The sequence below is a fragment of the Myxine glutinosa genome, chromosome 1 (assembly GCF_964187855.1).
Source record: "Myxine glutinosa chromosome 1, kmMyxGlut1.1, whole genome shotgun sequence".
NCBI lineage: Eukaryota > Metazoa > Chordata > Myxini > Myxiniformes > Myxinidae > Myxine > Myxine glutinosa.
Genome location: NC_136261.1, coordinates 92254192 through 92278419, shown reverse-complemented (window position 1 = coordinate 92278419; position 24228 = coordinate 92254192). Strand labels below are relative to the sequence as shown.

Here is a 24228-nt window from a genome sequence, read left to right as displayed (position 1 = left end):
CATAATAATATACAAACCCTAACCCAACCCCATCCCTAACCCAACCCCATCCCTAACCCATCCCTAACCCAAACCCATCCCTAACCCAACCCCATCCCTAACCCAACCCATTCCTAACCCAACCCCATCCCTAACCCAACCCCATCCCTAACCCAACCCAACTCCCATACCCAATCCCATCCCTAACCCAACCCCATCCCTAACCCAACCCTAACCCAACCCCATCCCTAACCCAACCCATCCCTAACCCTCACATTCAAAATCCCAACCCTAACCCAATCCCATCCCTAACCCAACCCCAACCCTAACCCTCACATTCAAAATCCCAACCCTAACCCAACCCCATCCCTAACCCAACCCCATCCCTAACCCTCACATTCAAAATCCCACCCAAACCCTAACATAATCTTTCTTTTCTTCTTTTTTTAAATACGTATTTCTTTTTTTTTTTTTTCCTCTTCTTCCAATTCTGTCTTTCAAGGCTTTCAAGTTTGAAGAAGTAGAAATGGGAAGAAAGAATTTTCCAGCATTTTCTTCCTCGAACTTTCTTGATATTGCTTAAATCAAGCGTCATTAAATAAAGAACATTGTTCATTGCTTTAGAATCCAAAGAGTCTCCAAGAGGAACCCCACAGGTAGAGTCTCCAAAATAAAACCAACTTTCCAAGTTCCCAAGGTATAACCACATTCCTGTTGAGCCTCCAAGATAGGTATCACATTCCGAGTCATCAAAACAAAACCCCCATTCCGAGTCTCCAAAAATATAACCATCTTTCCAAGTCTCCAAGGTAGAACCACAATTTTCAGAAATATTGGGGGTTTCCGTGATAAGTCTCACATAGTATAACTGCGGACCATCAGGGAAAACTTCCCTTTCCCAATTTTTTAGGGTTTCTATGATGTGTCTCACATAGTATAACTGCGGACCATCAGGGAGAACTCTCCTTGCCCAATTTTTTAGGGTTTCTATGATGTGTCTCACATAGTATAACTGCGGACCATCAGGGAGAATTCCCGTTTCCCAATTTTTTAGGGTTTCTATGATGTGTCTCACATAGTATAACTGCGGACCATCAGGGAGAACTCTCCTTGCCCAATTTTTTAGGGTTTCTATGATGTGTCTCACATAGTATAACTGCGGACCATCAGGGAGAATTCCCGTTTCCCAATTTTTTAGGGTTTCTATGATGTGTCTCACATAGTATAACTGCGGACCATCAGGGAGAACTCTCCTTGCCCAATTTTTTAGGGTTTCTATGATGTGTCTCACATAGTATAACTGCGGACCATCAGGGAGAATTCCCGTTTCCCAATTTTCAGAAATGTGTGGGTCTCCAATGTATGACTTGTATTCTGACTCATCAAGGTAGAACTTGTTCAGTGGGTTTTGTTTTGATAACTCACAACAAGTATCATCATGGTAAAACTCTTTTTCAGGATTTTGTGGATCTACAAGGTATAACTCTTTGGCTGGATCATCAAGGTAGAACTCGTTCTGGGGGTCTTGGTTGTTCAAAAAGTCTTCAAACAAAAAAATAACTTCATCCCAAGTTGTGTTAAAAGCAGAATTTTCATTTCGTATCTCAGATACAATTTCCTGTGAAAGAAAATAACAATGTATTAATTTAATACAATATTTTTATTTGTATAAATCAAGCTCTATGAATATTAAAATAAACTTTGTTAACTCTTACACGAGTCTCATCTAACAAAAAAAAAAAATTTAAAAAAAAAAAAAAAAAAAATTAAATAAATAAATAAATAAATAAATAAACAAACTTACCTCCATTGATAAGAGGTTCGAGTCCAGTTCATCAATCTGAAGGTTGAGTTCTACACAGGTAGTAGGACTCCAAGGAATAGCAAAGTTATCCCATTCCATTTCGGCATAGTAGTCCATTCTCAAGTGAAGCAGAAAGCGTGTTTGAAAAAGCCTGTGTGGTCGGTGCCTTTTATAAGAAGGGCTGGGTGTGTGTCATTTCCTGTGGAAATTCCCTGGGCAAACCTGGGCGTGTCTTAACTGGAAATGATGTGATGGAAATTCCCTGAAAATGATGTAATGTATTACCTGGAAATGATACAATGCTGAAGAGTTTATAAAGTGGGTGGGACTTAACAAAATGGGTGGGGCTTATCAGAAGTGGGCGGGGCTTAGCAAAAGTGGGCGGAGCCTAGCAAAAAGTGGGCGGGACCGAGTAAAAATGTGGGCGGAGCTTACCAAAAAGTGGGCGGGGTTTACCAAAAAGTGGGCGGCACTGGAGGCGCTCAGACAATAACATTGAGGGAGGTTTATCATTTTATTTTAGCTCAGTTAAAATATCTTGATAAAGAACCAAACTCAAACATATTTTTTGTTAATGTATTAGACGGTGAGGAGAGTTGTAGGAGAATTAAATTATTTCCCACGCATAAACAAATATTTGTAGGGTCGTTGTTTGAGTGGGCCAAAGATGATTCACCAGATGATATTAAGAGTAAAAGGTTAAAAGGTCCATAAGGTCAGAAGGATCACAGGTTCACACAGAAGGACCATTGTTTAAGTGGTCTAATGAATAAGGATAACATGTCAAAAGGTTAGAAGGTTCGTAAAGAACAGGGTGAGAGAAATAGAGGTGTTTAGGGGCAATGAGGGAGGGGAAAAATTAACATGTAAGTCAATGGGAAAATGAGAGTGTCCCAGAAGCAACATATATACACTACTGGCGGGTCTACCGACCACGTGGATCTCGGATTGCGATGAGGTTCCTTGTTTGTCCACACCATGGGAGCTCTCATTCACCGTCACAAATGTTTGTAAACGTTCACAAGCTGACAATAATTAAATGTTCGCAAAATATTTTTTTAACCATTTGGTTAAAAAATTGGTTGTTGTAATTATTTTAGAAATTTTGGAAAATTGAGAAAATCATGAAAATTTGGAAAAATGACATCAGAAATTTTGAAAATAAATTTTTGTTATTTTTCGGAAAATCGTAAAATATGAAAATTGTAAAATATGAAAATTTGAGAAAATAATTCATTAACTCACTTCCGGTTTGTGGTCGGGTCATTCCCGGTTTGAGGTGAATTCGTTTCGGTTTTGGGGCACTTCCTCATTTTGATACAGATGTAGAATTTACAACACACACACACACACGCACACACACCTTATCTGTTATGTAGTGTGGATAATGGATATCAACCTGTATAAACCAGTTTAACCAATGTGGCAGCTACATTCAAGTGTAAGGTGTGCACAGAGGGAGCTGCAGATGGAGGAAATGTTGAGTTGGATCTTGGAGACGGTGTGAAGCTGGAAGGTGTGAAAACATTTTGTTACCTCGGAGACATGCTGAATGGAGAAGGTGGATCAGACTCGGCAACGGTTGCTCGAGTGAGATGTGCATGGAATAAGTTTCGGGAACTGAGTGTTGTGCTGACGAGGAGGGGAGTGTCGTTGAAGCTGAAGGGAAGGTGTATGCTGCATGTGTGAGAAGTGTTATGATTTATGGGAGCGAGACATGGGTAATGAACGTAGAGCAGCAACGAAGGCTGGAAAGGGTGGAAATGCGAATGGTTTGGTGGATGTGCGGAGTATCGTTGAGAGAGAGGAAGACAAATGATGAATTGCAAAAGATGATGGGAATAGAGCCTGTGATGGATGCCGTGAAGAGGAGCAGGTTGAGATGGGTTGGTCATGTGTTGAGGAAGGATGAAAATGACTGGTTGAGAAGAGTGATGGAAATGAATGTAGAAGGAAGTAGAGGACGGGGAAGACCGAGAAAGACTTGGCCAAAGATGGTCGAAGAAGAAATGCGGGAAAGGGGGTTAACAAGGGGAGATGCAGAAAATAGGGCAAAATGGAGAAGATTGTCATGGGGACCGCAAGGCTAACCCCTGCTCTTGCAGGGAAAATGGCCTTAAAATGCCTGTTGTTGTTGTTGTTGTTGTTGTTGTATAAACCACACGACAAACAGCGTTTCTTACCTGTTATGCACACGAAGCCAAAACTACTCCTCACTGACACATCCACAGTGATGCTTTATCACTCATATTGGTTTAACTACAAACATTTGATTTCGATTCTCGAGGTAAAACAAGTGCATAAAAAACGGAGTGTCAGGTATTCCCACAATTTGATGTGTAATGTTACTTCATTCCATAAATACTACAATGTATATCGGGAATAACAATGTACGAAAGGGACAAACCTCAGTGGCAGCTTACAGCAAGTGGTTTGCAGTCTTAATAATCTATCATGTAGTTTATATTACTGATACATTCGGCATGAACATGGCATCTTAAACACAATTACGGTGATTGCAGCATGATAACAGGTGATCTGGTTTAACATCTACGTGTTTGAAACTGCTGTAGTTATCTTGTAAATTGATAACCATTTCACATCCCAAGTGATGCTCGGCAGGACACCTGCAACATAGTGTTGGTACACTTTGGCCGACACGTCCCCATGACTAAATTACATTTCAACACGATGCGAGAACAACGACAAACTAGAAAGAGCAATCAGAGATTGCAGACCTTCGCCATGACGTGTTTTTAAAGCTTTTGTGTTAAAACATATATGACGGTCGAACCACGTGACCGATGACGTCATCATTATATATTTTTTTCTCCACCAATTTATCCATCGATGACGCTCAAGAAATTTCATCTTGACCGAATGAAATTTTGTACTTGACGAATTATGACGTCATAATGGAGGAATCTATGACATCATAAACATATTTTATTCCCCATGGAGAGTTATTTACAATGAGCCTGGTCTCATGTTTTTCTATGAAGCGCTTTCGGAGATGTGGAGGTGCAGTTTTCCCAGAGATGGCGCCTATACCACGTGACCTATGACGTTGTAATTATAATTAAAAATTATACAGGTGGAGTTGCACCTGTGGTGAAAATTTATTGTCAATATGACCAACGGTTGCAGAGAAGATCATATTTATTCTGTGCAGACAAATAAACAGACAAACAGACAGACAGACAGGCAGACAAACAGACTCAAACGGATTACCCTCTCCTCAAGCGAGGGTAATAAATCACTGAATAACGATCATCCATCCATGGAAATAATATCAAACAATGTCATGTTTAAACCATTCGGTTCATTTGTAAAGATATTAAATGGATTGATTCATCTGTACGATGTCAAATAACGACACAGGGAAATCTCGTTACGTTTGTGCCTTAAAAAAATACTCATATATCGAGATAAATGTTTATATTGAGTTAAAATAAATAAGTTTGTGAATGTTATTGATGTAAAGAGGAGTTTTTGAGATAAACAATATGATACAGCTGGGGCCAGGTTGTCTGACCCTGTAAGGAAGTTTTAAAACCGGTTTAATATTTTCATTGTACCTGGTAATTATAATCTCCATTGAGACAATACAAAGCATTGGCAATGATTGTTTGTCTTTGGCTAAACAAGCTGCGTTTCATTGTACCTGTTCCAGGTGGTCAAATCAACTGTGTGTGGTCTGGAACAAACATTGTCAACTCTATCCAGGTTATCTACATCACAGTAAGACACAATAAACTGTTTCTAAATTACAATTTTAGGGAGACGACGTGTCCCCCCCACCTATGGGAATGAATGGTTTTGCTCACGTGACCTAGGGGAGATGGGCTTACCTGTGTTTCTTTTCCCTCCCAACTGCGAAGTCATGATCCTGCATAAAGTCTGCGCTGAGAGACGCAGTCAGAACAGATCAGAATTTCCATTGTGATTTGCATCTCCTGTTTATGTGCACATGGTTCAGCTTGTAATAAATGGTTCAATCTTGTGAGGGTCGAACTTGAAATTGAATGTATTCTTGAGTTTTTCCTTCAACAGTATCTCTACTCGTTTGGTATTTACAACAAGGTAAAAACGAAACTCTTACCATAAACAGTTCGCAAAACATCGAATTAATCCACCTTTTCTTTGAATTGCCTCACAGTCACCGTCCAACTGGCACCCGGTCAAGCACTTCCTGTCCGAGGAGCGGTAATCTGTTATGTCATATCCGGAGAGTTATTCCCTCCTTGCATTCGAATGTTTTACAAAAAATATATATATATAATGTACAACACTAAACTTGACCCTCTATATCTCTCACACCGCTCAATGGAAAATATTTAAACATGGCTCATTGTCAAGTACTCCCAATGGGCAATACTATATGTTAATGATCATGTTGAAGTGTGGTGCTGTGCACACACAACTTGCTTGCCAAAGAGGTAGGCCACAACGCGTTTGTGAAAACAAGTCTTTATTTCGAAAGCTCGAACTGCAGCACTGGGCAGGCTCGAGCTTAGAGCCCGCATATATGTGCCTAGTCCCCGGGCGTGGCCGATCGGTCGAAGGGCGGGGCATGTCCCTTCGGTCCCCGCCTGGGCGTTTGCGCCACCCACTGGTGCACGGAATTATTGCCCCTTGTGCCCGCCACACGCGCCCCCCAGAATTCCCGCGCACCTGAAGGGTGAGTTTGCGGGGAAACCGGATGACCCGGCCGAAACGCCCCCTGGCGATGGGTGCAGGGCTGGGGGGTAGCGGGCCGGCGGGTGCCGGGGGTCCGACCGCCGGGGGGCGGCCTCGACGCGGAGGCAGAGCTGCTGGTGGGGGGTGGTCCGGATCGAGGTGGGCCGGCTTGAGGCGGTCCACGGAAATGCGATCCGGGGCACCGCCGATGTCGATGGTGAAAAATTTGCCCCCGGTCTCCAGCACGCGGAAGGGCCCGTCGTACGGGCGCCGTAGCGGTGCCCGGTGGGCGTCGTGCCGGATGAACACGTACTTTGCCATGCGAAGCTCCGGGGCGATGTGGGAAGGCGGGCAACCATGGTGTGCCGTTGGCACCAGGGCGAACCTCCGGGCGGTCTCCTGAAGGGCGGGGCGCTGTTGCGCCGTGGACCAAGGAGCCGTGGAGTTGGGGATAAATTCACCCGGTACCCGCAGTGGTTGCCCGAAGACCAGCTCCAGCGAGGACGCGCGCAGGTCGTCCTTGGGCGCCGTCCTGAGGCCCAGCAGGACCCGGGGGAGTTTGTCGACCCAGCCGCCGTCGCGGAGGCTGGCCTGGAGCGTGGCCTTCTTGGAGCGATGAAAGCGCTCGCACAGGCCATTGGCCTGGGGCTGGTAGGCCGTGGTGCGGTGTAGTTTCACCCCGAGCCCTTGCGCCACCGCGGCCCAGAGCTCCGAGGTGAACTGGGGGCCGCGGTTGGACGAGATGTCCGAGGGGGCACCGAACCGGGCAACCCAAGTGGCGATAAAGGCTTGCGCCACGTCAGCCGCAGACGTCGCCGCCAATGGGATGGCCTCCGGCCACCGTGTGGTGCTGTCGACCATGGTGAGGAGGTGGGTGAACCCCCACGAGGGGGGCAGAGGTCCCACCAAGTCGACGTGCACGTGGTCGAACCGACGCTCGGGCACCGTAAACGGGGCCAACGGTGCCTGGGTGTGGCGGTGGACCTTTGCGCGCTGGCATGCGAGGCACGTCCTGGCCAAGTTGCGGACGTCCTTCCTGAGGCCATGCCAGACGAACTTCGCCCCGACGAGTTTCTGGGATGCCTTCGTGCCAGGGTGGGACAGGCCGTGGATGGCGTCGAACACTGGGCGCTGCCAGCCAGCGGGCACGATGGGGCGAGGCCGGCCGAGGGAGACGTCACATAGGAGGGCCGTGCCCGCGGCGTCGAACGGCACCTCGGTGACGCGGAGGCCCGTGACGGCGGTCCGCAAGGCCTGGACGCCGGGGTCGGCGGTCTGGGCCTCCGCCATCCGGGCATAGTCGACCCCGAGGTGGACCGCGTGCACGACGGACCGGGAAAGGCAATCCGCCACCGGGTTGTCCTTACCCGCCACGTGACGGATGTCCGTCGTGTACTCGGACATGCCAGAGACGTGGCGTTGCTGCCATGCCGACCATGGCTCGGCGACCTTGGCCATCGCGAACACAAGGGGCTTGTGGTCAACGAAGGCCATGAACGGGCGGCCCTCCAGCAGGTGGCAGAAGTGTCGGACCGCCAGGTGGAGCCCGAGCAACTCGCGGTCGAAGGTGCAAAAGCGGCGTTCGTGCGGGCGAAGCTGCCGGCTAAAAAACGCCAGCGGTTGCCAAGCACCACGCACCCATTGCTTGTGCACCATGCCCACCGCGTAGTCCGACGCGTCGGTGGTGAGGGCGATCGGTGCATCGGGCGCCGGGTGTGCCAGCATGGTGGCGTCGGCCAGAGCCAGCTTTGCGCCTGCGAATGCGAATGCGAATGCCGCTCAGTGAGCCGCTCAACGAGCCGCTCAGTGAACAAGCGAGCGAGCTAAAGGTTTCGGCCTGGACGAGCCGTCTGCGCTACACGTCGACCAACAACCCATTCGCACATAGGAAGTCCGCACCAAGCAATGCCATTGGCATGCTGGCGGTCACGAACGACCATTGAAAGCGCTGCCCTCTGAACCGCAGGGAGAGGAAGCGCTTCCGGAATGTGCGGATGGGTGTACCGTTGGCGGCAAGCAACGCGGGGCCCCGGCCCGCGGTTCGCTTGTCGGACGTGGAGGCGGGGAGGACGCTTACCTGCGCTCCTGTATCGCAGAGGAAACGGCGCCTGGACAAGGTCTCCGTAATGAACAGGAGGCTGCCGGAATGGCCGACGCTCAGGGCCGCTAATGAGCGCCGGCCCGGTCATTTCCCCGACTTTTCAAAAGAGCATGGCGGGCGACACGTCTTAGCCTTGTGGCCGAACCTGGCGTGGTAATACACCAGGTTTGCGGCGGCGGGGGCGGCGGCGGCCGCAGCAGCCGCGGTGTTCTCGGCAGCGGTGGTGGTGGGCGGGGCCCGGAAGCGGCCACGAGGGACGCTGTAGCCTCTGCCCCGGGATCCACTACGGCAGCACCGTAACTCGACCGCGTGTCGCAGGCTGCGAAAAACTTGTCGGCCTCTATGGCCAGGGCGCGGGGCTCCTTTATCTTGAAACCGGCCAGCGCAAGGCGAACCTGTAGAGGTAGCTGGCGCAGGAAAAGCGCCCGGAATAAGAAATCCGGGGCTTGGTCACCCAGCAGCGACAGCATAAAATCCATCCGCACGGATGGTCGTGTGTTGCCGAGTTCAGGAAGGTCCAGGAGGCGGTCGGCCTGTTCGATCTTCGTGAGGCCGAACGTGGCGATGAGGAGACGTTTGAGCGCCTCGTACTTGTGGTCGGCCGGCGGGCGCCGCAGGATGGACATGAATTGGGTGGCAGTGCCGAGCCCGAGGGCGGCGACCACGTGGTAGTAACGGGTCTCGTCCGCCGTTATGCCTCGAAGCTAAAATTGAGCTTCGGCCTGCACGAACCACACGTCGGCCTGTGCTTCCCAAAACTCTGGGAGTTTTGCTGCGACGGCGTTGGTGGCCATGGCGCGTTCGGTGGTCAGCAACGGCTGAACCAATCGGGGTCACCAGTGAAGTGTGGTGCTGCGCACACACAACCTGCTTGCCAAAGAGGTAGGCCACAACGCGTTTGTTAAAACAAAAGTCTTTATTTCGAAAGCTCGAACTGCAGCACTGGGCGGGCTCGAGCCTAGAGCCCGCATATATGTGCCGAAGCCACGCCTAGTCCCCGGGCGTGGCCGATCGGTCGAAGGGCGGGGCATGTCCCTTCGGTCCCCGCCTGGGCGCTCGCGCCACCCACTGGTGCATGGAATTATTGCCCCTTGTGCCCGCCACAATGTCATCAGTGCCTTCATTGTGACGTCATAATTCAACAAGTATAATGCTTGATCCGCTCAGTATTAATTTTGTTTCTCTGCCACTGTTGGTCCGAAGAACAGGAAATTTTCATCATAAGATTGCCTCCTTCAATATCATTTTTTAATAAGTATGACGTCAAAGGTCACGTAGTACAAGTCGCCATCTTGGAAAAAAACAAAAAACGTTGCACCTCTATATCTCCAAAACCGCTCAATGGGAAAAATTTAAACATGGCTCATTGTAAATAACTCAACATGGAGAATAAGTGTTAATGATGATATCATTGGTGCCTTAATTATGACGTCATAATTTCACAAGTACAACGCTTTGTCCGATCAGTTTTAAATTTATTGAGCATGATCTACACAACAATTCTTGGGAAAAATGGCAGGAGCACAGAAAAGACCCCTTTATATGGTATGTGCCATGTGGTAAACTACACAAATGAAGCCACATTCCATAGCTTGTCGGAAATGTCAAACAATAGAAAAGAAGGGAGATTCAATAAATCTTGTGTGCATGCTGGACTCCCTTTTTTCTTCAGAGGAACCAAGCACTGCACTAAAAAAGTTCATGTAAAGGGGTGCCAATTTGATTCATACAGCTATATGAAAAAGTAAATGTATTTTCAATGCAGTTGCAGTCTCCTGGTTTCAAAGGGACCTCATCATGGTCTTTTTCAGTAAAAAAAAAAAAAAAAAATTGAAATGCCAAACATAATATACATTTTCTGTTCTATTGCAGAGTAGGTGTCCATATACAATTCATCCATCATCTCTACTTATTATCAGTGTTCATCATCAACATATCACGTTTGTCCAATATGTCTGCAATGTCAACACTTGCAAGTTTATATAATGTGCAATTATGGTCCAAAAGGGATTGGTAAAACAGGCCGCTCTGCACACTACAATTCTTTCATCTAATCCAATTGTTGCCTATGTGTGCACACATCGCGCTCGTCCAACACTTGTCCCATAGAATACATCACACCCAACATGTCTGAAATTGGTTGGTACATAGTACATACTAACATACTAAATTTATAAATTTTTTTAACAAATTTATCACACACATACACATTATCTGATGCGTTTTCGTTTTCAAGGTACACAGAAAACTTTACGTACTGATGGGTTTTAACCTGTACATGTGGGCGCCAATTTATATGAACTTTTCTAGAGCAGTGTTGGTTCCTCCTAAGAAAAAGGAAAGCCTAGCATGCACACGAGATTTTTTGAATGTAACTTATTTTCTATTGTTTGGCGTTTTCGACAAACTATGGAATGTTCTTTCTTTTCTCAACTTTGCCACGTAGCACATACAATATGGAGAGAGAGGCCTTTTCTTTGCCCCTGCCATTTTTCCCAAGAATATATACAGTCACGTGAAAAGTAAGTGCACCCCATGTAAAGTTTTGACTTTTTCAACATATTTCAACATACAGCTATTTGATCTTAATTTCAACAATATTGATAGATAAAGGTGATATAATACAACAAATATCATGAAACATTTACATTTTGTAGTCCATTGTATAATTTAAATAAACATAAATGCAAATTTCGCATGTGGAAAAAGTAAGTACACCCTTGGCTCTCATAGGTGGTATTGCCACCCTTTGGCAGAAACAACCTCAAGTAGGCGTTTCTTATAACTGTCTACCAGTCTCTGACCGACTGGGAGAAATTTTTGCCCACTCCCCCATGCAGAATTCTTTCAGCTGTGCGATGTTTGAGGGGTTTCTTGCATGCACAGCTCGTTTCAAATCCCCCCACAACATCTCGATGGGATTTAGATCCGGGCTTTGACTTGGCCATTCCAGAATCTTCCATTTCTTTCTTTTCAACCATTCCTTGGTGGATTTACTGGTATGTTCAGGGTCATTGTCATGTTGCAGGGTCCACCTTCGGTTGAGCTTCAACTTTCCGACAGATTGCCTCACATTATACTCAAGCACCCTCTGGTACAATGAAGAATTCATAGTGGATTATATGATGGTGAGCTGCCCAGGTCCTGATGCAGCAAAGCTGCCCCAAACCATAATATTTCCACCACCATGCTTTACAGTTGGTATCAGGTTCTTGTGGTCAAATGCTGTCTTTGGTTTTCCCCAAACATGTCTTCTGGTACTGTGGCCAAATAGCTCTACCTTTGACTCATCTGTCCAGAGCACATTGTTGCAGAAGTGCTGGTCTTTCCCGAGGTGTTCATTGGCAAACTTTAGTTTTGCCCTGATGTTCTTTCTGGACAGCAAAGGTTTCCTCCTGGCACACCTCCCATGTAGATCAAACTTGTGCAGCCTCTTTCTAATGGTAGACTCTTGCACTTTGACATCAACAGTGGCAAGAGCTACCTGTAGGTCCCGTGATGACATGCTGGGGTTCTTTGAGACTTCTTTCAGCATCTTGCGGTCTGCTCTCGGGCTGAACTTGCGAGGGCGGCCTGGCCTGGACAAGTTGGCAGTTGTTTGGAATCTTCTCCACTTGTAGATGATCTTCCGGACAGTCGAATGATTGATTTCAAATTGTTTGGAGATCTTTTTAAATGCCTTCCCAGATTCGTAGGCATCTGTAACCTTCTTTCTGAAGGCCTCAGAGCTCTTTTGATCTAGGCATGGTGACGCCGCACACTTCAACAACAAAGAGCAAACCAAAATAAATGTCTGAGGTTTAAATAAGACAGGTTCCTCCAAGATCCTCTCTAACGATGTTCTCATAATTTGCACCTGAGCTGGTGCACCTGATTCAAATTTTAGGTATTTGAAGTAGTGATAAATGTTTGGGTGTTACTTTTTCCACATGCGAAATTTGCATTTATGTTTATTTAAATTATACAATGGACTACGAAATGTAAATGTTTCATGATATTTGTTATATTATATCACCTTTATCTATCAGTATTGTTGAAATGAAGATCAAATAGCTGTATGTTGAAATATGTTGAAAAAGTCAAAACTTTACATGGGGTGTGCTTACTTTTTCACGTGACTGTACAGCGAACGAGAATGTGCAGAATCGAGAGGAGGGACCAGTTTCCATGTGTACTGGCTGTCGCCATACGCAATTTCTTCATGGGAGAACAACAAATATGCCTGATGCTCGTGCTCATCCACTTGCAAACAAAAGACCCACACTGTGACAAACTGACCAAGAACAGTGCTGGCCAGAAGGGGAGACAGTGAAACTTTTTACAGCATAGTCCATAGGGCAAAGCCATCTGGAACAGTGTTTGTCCGTCTGTATGTATGTTCCATCAAACGTATACCAATAAGAGCTGAGGATCTGGTCACATGGCAGGGTGATGTGATTCAGAGACACAAAGCAAGCGTCCAAACAGCGGTTTATTCCTGGATGTGACATACAGGAAAAAGCCCTCAGGGCGCCCAACCGGTGGCGGAGCCCGGAAAAAGGATATGACATCACAGTATGTTACAGATCTCAAGTAAAATGTGCTTTAGCATCTCAAATGTTTTCTCTAGTACATTAATCTTCTTGCTGTCGAGACTTGAATGTCCCTTCTGTGTTTCACTCCTCATCATCAAGATCACAGCCCCGACAAGGCCATGTAGCTATGTCTCTTCATCACATCAGCCTTTGAAGTAGAGAGTATTTAAATCGGGTTCCACAAGCAGGAGGCAGAATAAATTGCTTCATGCTTTGCTCGGCGAACTGTTATTTCGTCTCATGCGCACGATATTATTTTATTATTATTGGATGCTGTCACTGTGTTACGAATAGATTGTACTTTTGAACCTATTTTGAAGTGGTTAATCTTCGACAATCCCCACGTTTAATATGACAGAAGAAAATCCGTGAGCCATGCGTGGAGATTTCCATGGATACCATCAGAGGAGAGTTTGCTGAGCAGGGCGGAGTACCAGACCGTATCGAAGACAAGAGATATGTCAAGGGAGACGGCTCTTATTTCCTGTTTGGCATTGAGGATCTCCATCCATTGAGACAGCAGATGCAGCATGTCCAGAGAACAGTGGCCTGGTCTGAATCCATATTGATGATCAGAGATCAAACCATTGGAGAAGAGGAAGGATTTAATGTCAGAAGTGATGATGGATTCCATGACCTTGCTGATGATTGGGAGCAGACTGATTGGTCTGTAGTTGCAAGGATCTGTTTTGGGAATTTTTTTTTTGGAATAATTCTTACTGCTTGGTCTGGTCAGTGGCCACATCGACTTGAATCTCAAGCTTTTGGGGAGGGGATGGGGGAGGGGTTTGTTCCCCTCCTCTCTTCTTTGGACGTCTGTGTTCAAAGGATTTCCTCCATTAACAATGCATTCCCATTGATGTTTTTTTTTTTTTTTTTTTTAAATATACAGAGTCAAGGCTCGTGAAAGAGCTAACATTTATCAAACAAACAAATCAAACAAACCAGCAAACAAAGTATATAAAAAGGGGAGCGGTCGACAAGATGGGGAGAGAAGGGGAGGAAGCATACAAACACAACATTTGAGAGCAGGGACATCAGGAGATGTGTGGGAGGGAGAGGGCCTGGGGGGAGGCAGGATAGGTATAAAACGCAAAGACACCAAGGACTTCCAGGAAAGAAGTCAAAAGTCACCTCAAAAAAGTGGATTTGGGGTGAAATTAGCAGGGGTAGAAAAGATCAAGGTTTTGGATTGGGGAAGATAAGAGATGGTGGTGAACAGCCGTTTTAAAGACCTGGAGGGAGGAGTGGGATTGAAGAGAGTGAGGGAGTTTGTTCCAGAGGCGGGAGAAAAGAGGAATGAAGGAGTGAAGGTGAGCAGAGAGTCTTGATTTTGGCAGTTTAACCAAAAGAGGGTTGCAGGCAGATCTTGTGCGACCTGTAGGAATATTTGGGGGACAGAGTCCAGAGAGAGCTGGGGGAGCAAGGCCGGAGAGGAGTCGGTAGAAGACGGAAAGACCACCAACCTGCCTGCGGTGAGTAAGTGAAAGGCCCTCGGAGATAGCGTCATCGCGGGAGATTCCAATGATTCTGAACGCTTTGGTTTCAACAGCATGAAGACGAGCTAGGTGTGAGGCAGGAGCACCAGCCAAGAGGGGAGAGCAGTACTCCATTGAGCTGCGGATGAAAGCCTTGTATGTGGTGAGGAGCTCAGGTGTGCCAAGGAAGGACTTCGCACGACGGAGTATGCCCAGTCGGCGACTGGCTTTGGAGGCCAGCTTGGAAATGTGGTTTTCCCAGGAAAGATCATGGCAGATAGTGAGACCCAAAAGCTTGAGTGACAGAACTTCTTGGAGAGGATTATTCAGAAAGTAGATGGGAGGGTAAGTAGGTAGCAATGTGGTAGCAACATGTGGTAGCATGTGAGAAACATGTGGTAGCATCCAGCTGTGTGGCCTTCCACATTTGGACCTGTGTAACCGAGCTGCTTGGCAGCAATCAGTGATGGCATGAAGTGCAGTCATGTCAAGATAGTAAATGTTATGCAACGTTTTCAACTGGTTTGGTGAAGGTTTGTCAGGATCACTTACGGAGATATGGACAACTCCAAACTCTGCACTGACTGATAAATGATCATAATGTGCCAATACATATTCACAATAACACAGACAGTGCATTTGTGCTTTGAGGACCTCTCTTTATTGAGAAACCCTTCACAAATTCAAGTTTCATGAAAAACATAGGCAGGAGTCTTCTTCTGTAAAACAATTTTACAATAAGGGTGTTCTCCCCATATCACACATGGCAATGAAACATGGACCACAGCAAAGATCGAGTAAAAATTAATGTTCAAACTTCCATGGAAAGATGCCATCTGAGCATAACCAAAAAGGGACAAGAAAAACAACAAAATCAGAAAGAAAACAAAATTCCTAAACACTCATCACAATAAAAAAACTCAAATGGAACTTGGCTGGATACATGGCAAGGACAGAGACAATAATTGCAAAATGACAACCTGAGGAAGGCCCTGAAAGCACGATTAGATCAAAGATCAGATTGAGAGATTAAGTTCTGTTACCATTTGAGTTTTTGGCATCAATTTTTCGACAATTCTCTATTATGAGAACTAGCGTGACTCGGCGAGCTCCGCGCTCCTCACCACATGCCGTTTCAGAGGGGTAGGCATCTTTGACCATTTCGGTGTATTTTGGGTTTCATGGTGTTTTGAGTCTTCAGGGCTATTTGGGTCTTCAGGGTGTTTTGGATCCTCTGGGCCTTTAAGGGTACTTTGGGTCTTTGGTGTCTTCAGAGGCTTTTGGGTCTTAAGGGTCTTCGGTGTCTTTTGGGTCTTCAGGAGCTTCAGGGGCTTTTGGGTCTTAAGGTTATTTTGGTTCTTCATAGTCTTTAGGTCTTTTTGGGTCTTCTGGGTATTTTTGCATCTTCAGGGTCTTTTGGGGCTTCGGGGTCTTTTGGGGCTTCGGGTATTCAGGGTCTTTGGGTATACAGGGTCTTTTTGAGCCTCAGGGCCTTGAAGGGTATTTTGGGTCTTTGGGGTCTTTAGGGGCTGAAGGGTCTTGGGGGAATTAAAGGGTCATCAAAGGTCTGAGGGGTTTCAGCAGTTTTAACACAATTAAGAGGGTTAATTAAAAGGGTGGTAATTTTATTTGAAGAATAAGAAGACGTTTTCGTCGCATATAAACACACACGCATACACACATACATACATAGCGAACCATATACGTTTGCTCTATTATAATAAATAGATATGGAGAACGAGATTACTAAATTTTAAATTTTTTTTTAAAGCTGTCATTTTCTTTAAACTTAGTTTGCGGATGCGGATGGGCTTAGCATTTTGAGATTTTTCTTGCCTTCTGACACCAGTTTGCAGTCATTGTTGTGGACATTCTGGTGACAGCCAACCTTACGGCTTTCATCAAGGTGGCTTTCATCAAGGTGGCTCCCGGGGTGCCGGCTGGTTGTCAAGGGTTAAAGATGGTACTCTGAGAAGTTGTGTTTACAAGATACATGCCCAAACCTGTATGCTTTCACAATAGCTTTCTCCTAACTGGTTCACTGAATAACTTGCCAACTGCTGCGGATCGCTTACTCCAGCATGGGTTGCACTGTGGAAGTTCAAGATCCGTTTAGAAATGAAATCCTTGTCACAAATAGAACATTTGTAAGGATGCTCTCTTCGGTTGTTATTTCCATAGGCGAGTACTAGGAGGTGGGAGGAAGTTCTCCCAGAACTCAAAATCTCCACCTTCTTTTTCGGATCAGAAACTTAATTCTCATTGTTTTGTTCCAAACGCTCCTTTTAGAATCCTCAGTGAACAACTGACAGCCTTGACCTGCAGCTTCTTTGTCAATATATTCTCCAGAATGCTTTTTAAGGACTCAGTTTGGGTTTTCTTGATCATCTGGATTCCCTGTTGCTCTGACTATCACTGGTACAATTTCAGGTTTCTTCAATTTCAAAATCCTCTTAACCTCATTATTCATATTGAGGTATTTCAGATTTCAGCTCTCTTGTATGGATTTTCATATGTGTTTTCAAATGGACTTTTTGAGAGAAACCTTTATCACATATCGAGCAGCTGTAAGGTCGCTCTCCTGTATGGATCCTCAAATGTGATTTCAAATCGCTGTTTTGCGAGAAACCTTTATCACATATCGAGCATTTGTAAGGACGCTCCCCTGTATGGATCCTCATATGTGATTTCAAACTGCCGCTACGAGAGAAACCTTTATCACATATCGAGCATATGTAAGGTCGCTCTCCTGTATGGATCCTCAAATGTGATTTCAAATCGCTGTTTTGCGAGAAACCTTTGTCACATATCGAGCATTTGTGAGGACGCTCTCCTGTGTGGATCCTCATATGTAATTTCAATTTACTGTTATGAGAGAAACCTTTATCACATATCGAGCATTTGTAAGGACGCTCTCCTGTGTGGATGCTCATATGTAATTTCAATGTACTGTTTTGAGAGAAACCTTTATCACATATCGAGCAGCTGTAAGGACGCTCTCCTGTATGGATCCTCATATGTGATTTCAAATCGCTGCTATGAGAGACACTTTTATCACAAATCAAACATTTGTGAGGATGCTCTCTTGTATGGCTCCTCAAATGTAATTTCAATGTCCTGTTTTGAGAGAAACCTTTATCACATATCGAGCATTTGTATGGTCGCTCTCCTGTGTGGATCCTCAAATGTGATTTCAAATCGCTGTTTTGAGAGAAACCTTTGTCACATATCGAGCATTTGTGAGGACGCTCTCCTGTGTGGATCCTCATATGTAATTTCAATTTACTGTTTTGAGAGAAACCTTTATCGCATATCGAGCATTTGTAAGGACGCTCTCCTGTGTGGATGCTCATATGTAATTTCAATGTACTGTTTTGAGAGAAACCTTTATCACATATCGAGCATTTGTAAGGACGCTCTCCTGTATGGATCCTCATATGTGATTTCAAATCGCTGCTATGAGAGACACTTTTATCACAAATCAAACATTTGTGAGGATGCTCTCCTGTATGGCTCCTCAAATGTAATTTCAATGTACTGTTTTGAGAGAAACCTTTATCACATATCGAGCATTTGTATGGTCGCTCTCCTGTGTGGATGCTCATATGTAATTTCAATGTACTGTTTTGAGAGAAACCTTTATCACATATCGAGCATTTGTATGGTCGCTCTCCTGTGTGGATGCTCATATGTAATTTCAATGTACTGTTTTGAGAGAAACCTTTATCGCATATCGAGCATTTGTAAGGACGGTCTCCTGTGTGGATGCTCATATGTAATTTCAATGTACTGTTTTGAGAGAAACCTTTATCACATATCGAGCATTTGTATGGTCGCTCTCCTGTGTGGATGCTCATATGTAATTTCAATGTACTGTTTTGAGAGAAACCTTTATCGCATATCGAGCATTTGTAAGGACGCTCTCCTGTGTGGATGCTCATATGTAATTTCAATGTACTGTTTTGAGAGAAACCTTTATCACATATCGAGCATTTGTATGGTCGCTCTCCTGTGTGGACCCTCATGTGCAATTTAAAATTGCCTTTATGAGAGAAATCTTTCTCACATGACGAGCATTTGTAAGGACGGTCTCCTGTCTGGATCCTCATATGTAATTTCAAAGCAGCTTTTCGAGAGAAACCTTTATCACATATCGACCATTTGTGTGGACACTCTCCTGTATGGATCTTCATATGTAATTTCGAATTGCTTTTTGTCAAGAAACTTTTATCACAGACAGAGCACTTGTGGGGGTGTTTTCCAGTGTGGATCCTCATGTGTATTTTGATTTCACTCGAAGCAAAATCCATTCTGCACACATTACACTGATAACGTATTCGCCTTTCTTGAACCTTTTTGTTTTTGTTTAATTTCATATTAATATTGGTGCTGCGAGGCCCAGACATGCCCTTGTATTTTATGGAAAGCAAGTCTTGATCCCGTGATTGTTTCTTCAAAAATGGATTCTTCTTCACCGTCAAGCAGAGACTGGACCTTCTTTGTCCCATATTCGTTTTGAATTGTTCTACAGAAACAAAGAACACTCATAAGAGATTTTTTTTTTTGACAAAATCAAAATGCAAAACATTTAACACATTTCCGAAAATTATATATTTTCTCAACACAAAAGATTGGATGTTAATTTATTACGTTTCCACTCACCAGTTGCAAAACAGGAAGCACTTCCGTTTGTCATGTGAATATCATCTGAACCTTCCTTTGCAGAAGCACATTTTGAATCTTCTGTGACAGATGAATCCTTGTTGTGTTGTTTGCCTTCCACATTTACAGGATAGACATCACCTGTGTACAAATCAACGTCAGTCTTTTGAGGGGAAATGAGATTGAGAACCATCTTGAGAGTTCATAGAACATGTTACATCATCGAATCCCTGAATGGAATTTAAATATAATAATGAAGTTAAACATTGATAAAAAGAAAAATTCCGGATGTTAAGCACCATTGAAGCAGTCTTCTACATCACCATTATTCACCATCCTTTTCAACAAGTCCAGGTACTGCTAAACTGGAGGTTAGTGGAAGTAACAAGAAGGCAATTTGTGTTCAACAGTGTTTAAGTATTTAATTCAATTTAAATGAAATAAAGATTGTAAAATTCATCCAAAAAAATTCTGGAATTTACTGGCGTTAACAAATTCTCAAAATTTCCTTTAGCAAAGCTCGGACCAAGTGTGTGTTTATCCTCGGGAGATCCAGGAAATAATATATCTCTACTCTCAAGACTGAACTCTCAATCCTGTCTCCCTCATCCAAGTCCTGGTGGCTTCAGGCCAAATGTATTTGTGGTGTTTGTTCCCCTTCCATCCCCTCTATTGCCTCAAACGGCTGCACACCTGCCACTGCACATGAAAAAGATGAAAGCCTCAACTCTATGTTTGTCGAAATATATTGTGTCCCAAACCAACCTCTCTCTATAACCACCTCAACCAGTTGTACCCAGCTGCTCCTGGATTCTGTGTCCTTCCCTCCCGACAATGTGGAGAAGTTTCTTTCAAACCTCGACTCTGATTCCACAACTGAACCAGAGGGCATTATCCCACGGGCCCCAAAATCCTGCTCTGCTGAGCGATCACACCCTCTCTCTGTTCTCTTCACCCTCTCTTTTGCTCCATGTCATCTGCCATCTGCTTGGAAATCAGACAACATTACCGCTTTCCACAAAAAGGTGCAAAAACATATTCCTGCAACGACTGACCAATCAGCCTATTTCCAATCATCAGCAAGGTCATGGAATCCATCATCGTTTCTGATATTAAATCTTTCCTCTTCTCCAGTGGCTTGATCTCTGATCATCATTTTGTATTCAGACCAGGCCACTCTTCACTGGACATTCTGCTTCTGCTTTCTCAACAATCGATGGAGGTCCTCAATGCTAAACAGGAAATCAGTCATCTCCTTTAACATATCTCGTGCCTTCGATACGGTCTGCCACCCCACCCTGCTCACCAAACGCTCCTCCTATGTTATCCAAGGAAACTCCCACGCATGGCTTGCGGACTTCCTCTTCGGTCGCAGTCAACATGTGGCCCTGAATGGAATTCTCATCTCCCCTTCCTGTCCAGGCTGGAGTTCCTCAAGGCCCTGTGCTTTTTTGGTATTCATTAATGATCTCTCCGACTCTCTGGAAAATCCTCTCCATCACGTTGCTGATGACTCCACTCTCTGCCGCTCCACATCTCAACCCTCAGATCGGCAGGCAGTAGCCTCTGCACTCCCTGCAGACCTGGATAAAATCACACTGGTCAAACAAGTGGAACACGTCTTTCAATCCTGAAAAATCTCACACTCACGATGTCTCTCCGAAAGGACCATCTGGACAACCATCTCAGCCACTTTCTGAACAATCCTCTCAAAGAAGTTCTGTAACTCAACCTTTTGGGTCTCACTGTCTGCCATGATCTTTCCTGGGAAAATGAAAGATGACATTTGAAAGCTGGCCTCCAAAGCCAGTCGCCATCTGGGCATCCTTAGTTGTGCGAAGCCCTTTCCGGGCACGTCTGAGCTCCTCACCACATACAAAGCTTTCATCTGCAGCTCAATGGAATACTGCTCTCTCCTCTGGTCTGGTGCTCGTGTGTCACACCGAGCTCGGCTTCACGCGGTTGACACCAAAGCATTCAGAATCATTGGTATCTCCCACGATGAAGCTGATTCTGAGGGCCTATCGCTCGCTCACCACAGGCAGGTTGGTGGTCTTTCTGTCTTCTATTGACTCCTCTCCAGCCTTGCTCCCCCTGCTCTGTCTGTGCTTTGTCCCCCTAATATTCATGCAGGATGCACAAGATCTGCCAGCAACCCTCTGTTGGTGAAACTGCCAAAGTCAGCAAACTCCCACACTCTCTTCAATCCCATTCTTCCCTCCAGGTCTTTAAAACAGCTGTTCACCACCATCTCTTATATTCCCCCACTCAAAACCTTGTTCTATTCTACCAACGTTAACATACCCCAAATCCACCTCTTTCAATCCCTAACTTATTTCCAAAAATTCCTAGTCGTGTTCATTTGCTTTATACCGTGTACACTTCCTCCCTCCTGCCCCAGCGCTCTCCCTTCCAGAGATCTACCAGCGTCCATGTTCTCTTCTGTGGTTGTGCTTGTGTGCTTCCCTTTGTCTCCCTCTCTTCTCTCCCGCTCCCTTCATTGTATGTTTTATGTGTCTGTGCATGTTTTCATGTTGAATGTGTTCGCTCTTACATGAACCTCAATTCAAAAAAAACACATTTCCAAGCTGGCCTCCAAAGGCAGTCGCCGACTGGGCATCCTCTGTCATGCGAAGTTTTTTTCTCGGCACGACTGAGCTTCTCACCACATCCAAAGCTTTCATCCACAGCTTGATGGAGTACTGCTCTCCCCTCTGGGCTGGTGCTCCTGCCTCACACATAGCTCAGCTTCAATCTGTAGAAACCAAAGCTTTTGGAATTATTGGTATCTCCCGCATTGAAGCTGATTCTGAGGGCCTTTCACTCCCTCACTGCAGCCATGTTGGAGGTCTTCCTGTCTTCGACTGACTCCTCTCCGTCCTAGCTCCCCCTGCTCTGTATGTGCTCTGTCCCCCAAATATACCTTCAGGACGCACAAGATCTGCCAGCATCCCTCTTCTGGTGAAACTGCCAGAATCAAGACTCGCTCTCCTCACCTTCACTCTTTCATTACTCTTTTCTCCCAACTCTGGAACAAACTCCCACACTCTCTTCAAACCCTCTCCACCCTCCAGGTCTTTAAAGCATCTGTCCACCACCATCTCTGGTCTCTCCCCATCCAAATCCTTGATCTTATCTACCCTTGTTAATACACCCCAAATCCACCTTTTTTCAATTTCTGACTTTTTTCTTGAAAGTCCAAGTCATGTCAGTTTGTTTTTCTACCGTTTTATCCCCACTCCCCCTCCTCCTCCCCCCCCCCCCCCCCCCCAGCCCTCTCCCTTCCACAGATCAACCGATGTCCCTGTTCTCTTCAGTTGTTGTGCTTGTGTGCTTCCCTCTCTCTCCCCCGCTCCCTTTATTATGTTTTGTTTGATAGCACTTCCCCGAGCCTCGACTTTGTATTCAAAAAATAATAATTATAAAATAAAATAAAGTAGAATGGCATGCAGCAGCGAATCCTTTTGATGTCAAAAATAGTGGGTGGTTGAATTCAGTTCGCTGATCTGAAAATCCTCTTCAAAATTCAAGTCAATCGGATGAATATTAATGACTTTATGCGACCTTGACATTTTGTTCCAAAAAAAACAACTATAATAAAAAACAACAATCGGCTTCCAGCTTTTCATTGGCGAACCAATGCAGTGACCCAATATGCAAATTCTTAAAATTTCAGGTCAATTGGATGAAAATTTACGATTTTGACTGACATTTGACCTTAGTACCAAATTATTAATTTGTCTTTCACCAACGTAACTGTAATAAAGTTATGTTGAAAGCTTGATGACAAAGCTCAAATGGTACAAAAAAAAACAACAAAAAAAAAACATTATTGAGGAAGGACATGGATACACCCTGACGCACACATACAAGCACGTCTCGTACATCAAAGAAGCTGGCACATAATCTCCTCGTCACACCATCTCACTTGTAATCACGGCTTCCACCCGCTACCTCCCCGAGTCGACACACTCCAAAGAGGTCCATGCCTCTGGAGAACCGTGTGGATCCCTGAGCGTTGATGGGAGATTCCAGGACAACGTGGCTGGTAATTTGAGATGGAGAGAGAGGATAAACAAGGAGCAGAGACAAAGCCCAACGTCCACAAACTCCCCCCCCCCCGCCCCCACATCCCCCCCCCCCCGCCGCCCCACCCATCACTCTCCAAGTCGCCGCTCCAAGACTGTTTCTGTCCCCGGAGGAATGATGAGGACCGGGCTGGGAAGGAAATGCTGAAAAGGGCAAGGAAAACACTTCGCTGACAAATACTACAGGCTTGGACATCTGCGAACCCAAACAAGGCCTTGCGGTTGATTGTGTGCTGCATGCAGCCTCAGAGGAACGTTATGCAGAGAATCTATCGGCAAACAATGTTGCCCCGCCAGGTCAGGGATCCCTGATGTGAGAAACTGCTTTTGATAGGCCGGAGGAGGGTGGGGAAAGGTAAGAGCTTGCCTGCGACAAGCGACAAACGAAATGCGACAAACGAAATGTGTGTTGGAAATAAAGGAAAAGAAAACAAATTATTGGACACACCACAGTGTGGTGCTAATCTGTGCGGTGGCACTGAGCTCACCCCAAAGAATGAAACCTGCACCTCCTCTAGTGGGCAGAAAGACCAACTCACAATCGAATAGAGATTTGCACCAAGCCAATAGGCTATGGAGGTGCTACCCATCTCAAAAACTAAACTCAAGAAATTGAACCTTGGAGCATGGAGGAGGAGTCCAATGACTATTGTGAAGTCTATTCAAGACATCAACAGTGGGTGATGGCAAGTAGAGGAGCTACATTAATAGACCAGCTCAAGAAGACCAGTTTGACAACCAGAGCAGAGATGAATGAATGAAAGAATGAATGAATGATCGTTTCAAGGCCATTTTTTTTAGCCTTGTTATCCTTTAGCCTTTAGCAAGTTAGCCTTGCGGGCCCCATCACAATCATGGTTCC

General features: G+C 45.3%; 1 protein-coding gene and 1 long non-coding RNA gene across 2 annotated transcripts in view; both read right to left on the bottom strand.

The window, feature by feature from the left end:
* LOC144890858 (uncharacterized) overlaps positions 1–18809 on the bottom strand; it is a 253517-nt gene extending 234708 nt beyond the window's left edge. The window contains exon 1 of the mRNA XM_078772765.1: positions 17132–18809. Within this exon, the coding sequence (XP_078628891.1) occupies positions 17132–18809 (1678 nt within the window). The remainder of the gene's footprint in view (positions 1–17131) is intronic.
* A 47-nt stretch (positions 18810–18856) lies between these two features.
* LOC137412087 (uncharacterized) overlaps positions 18857–24228 on the bottom strand; it is an 18188-nt gene continuing 12816 nt past the window's right edge. Inside the window, exons 3-4 of the long non-coding RNA XR_013622891.1 lie at positions 19279–19419; positions 18857–19141 (exon numbers count right to left, since the gene is read on the bottom strand). This is a non-coding gene — a long non-coding RNA (uncharacterized LOC137412087). The remainder of the gene's footprint in view (positions 19142–19278; positions 19420–24228) is intronic.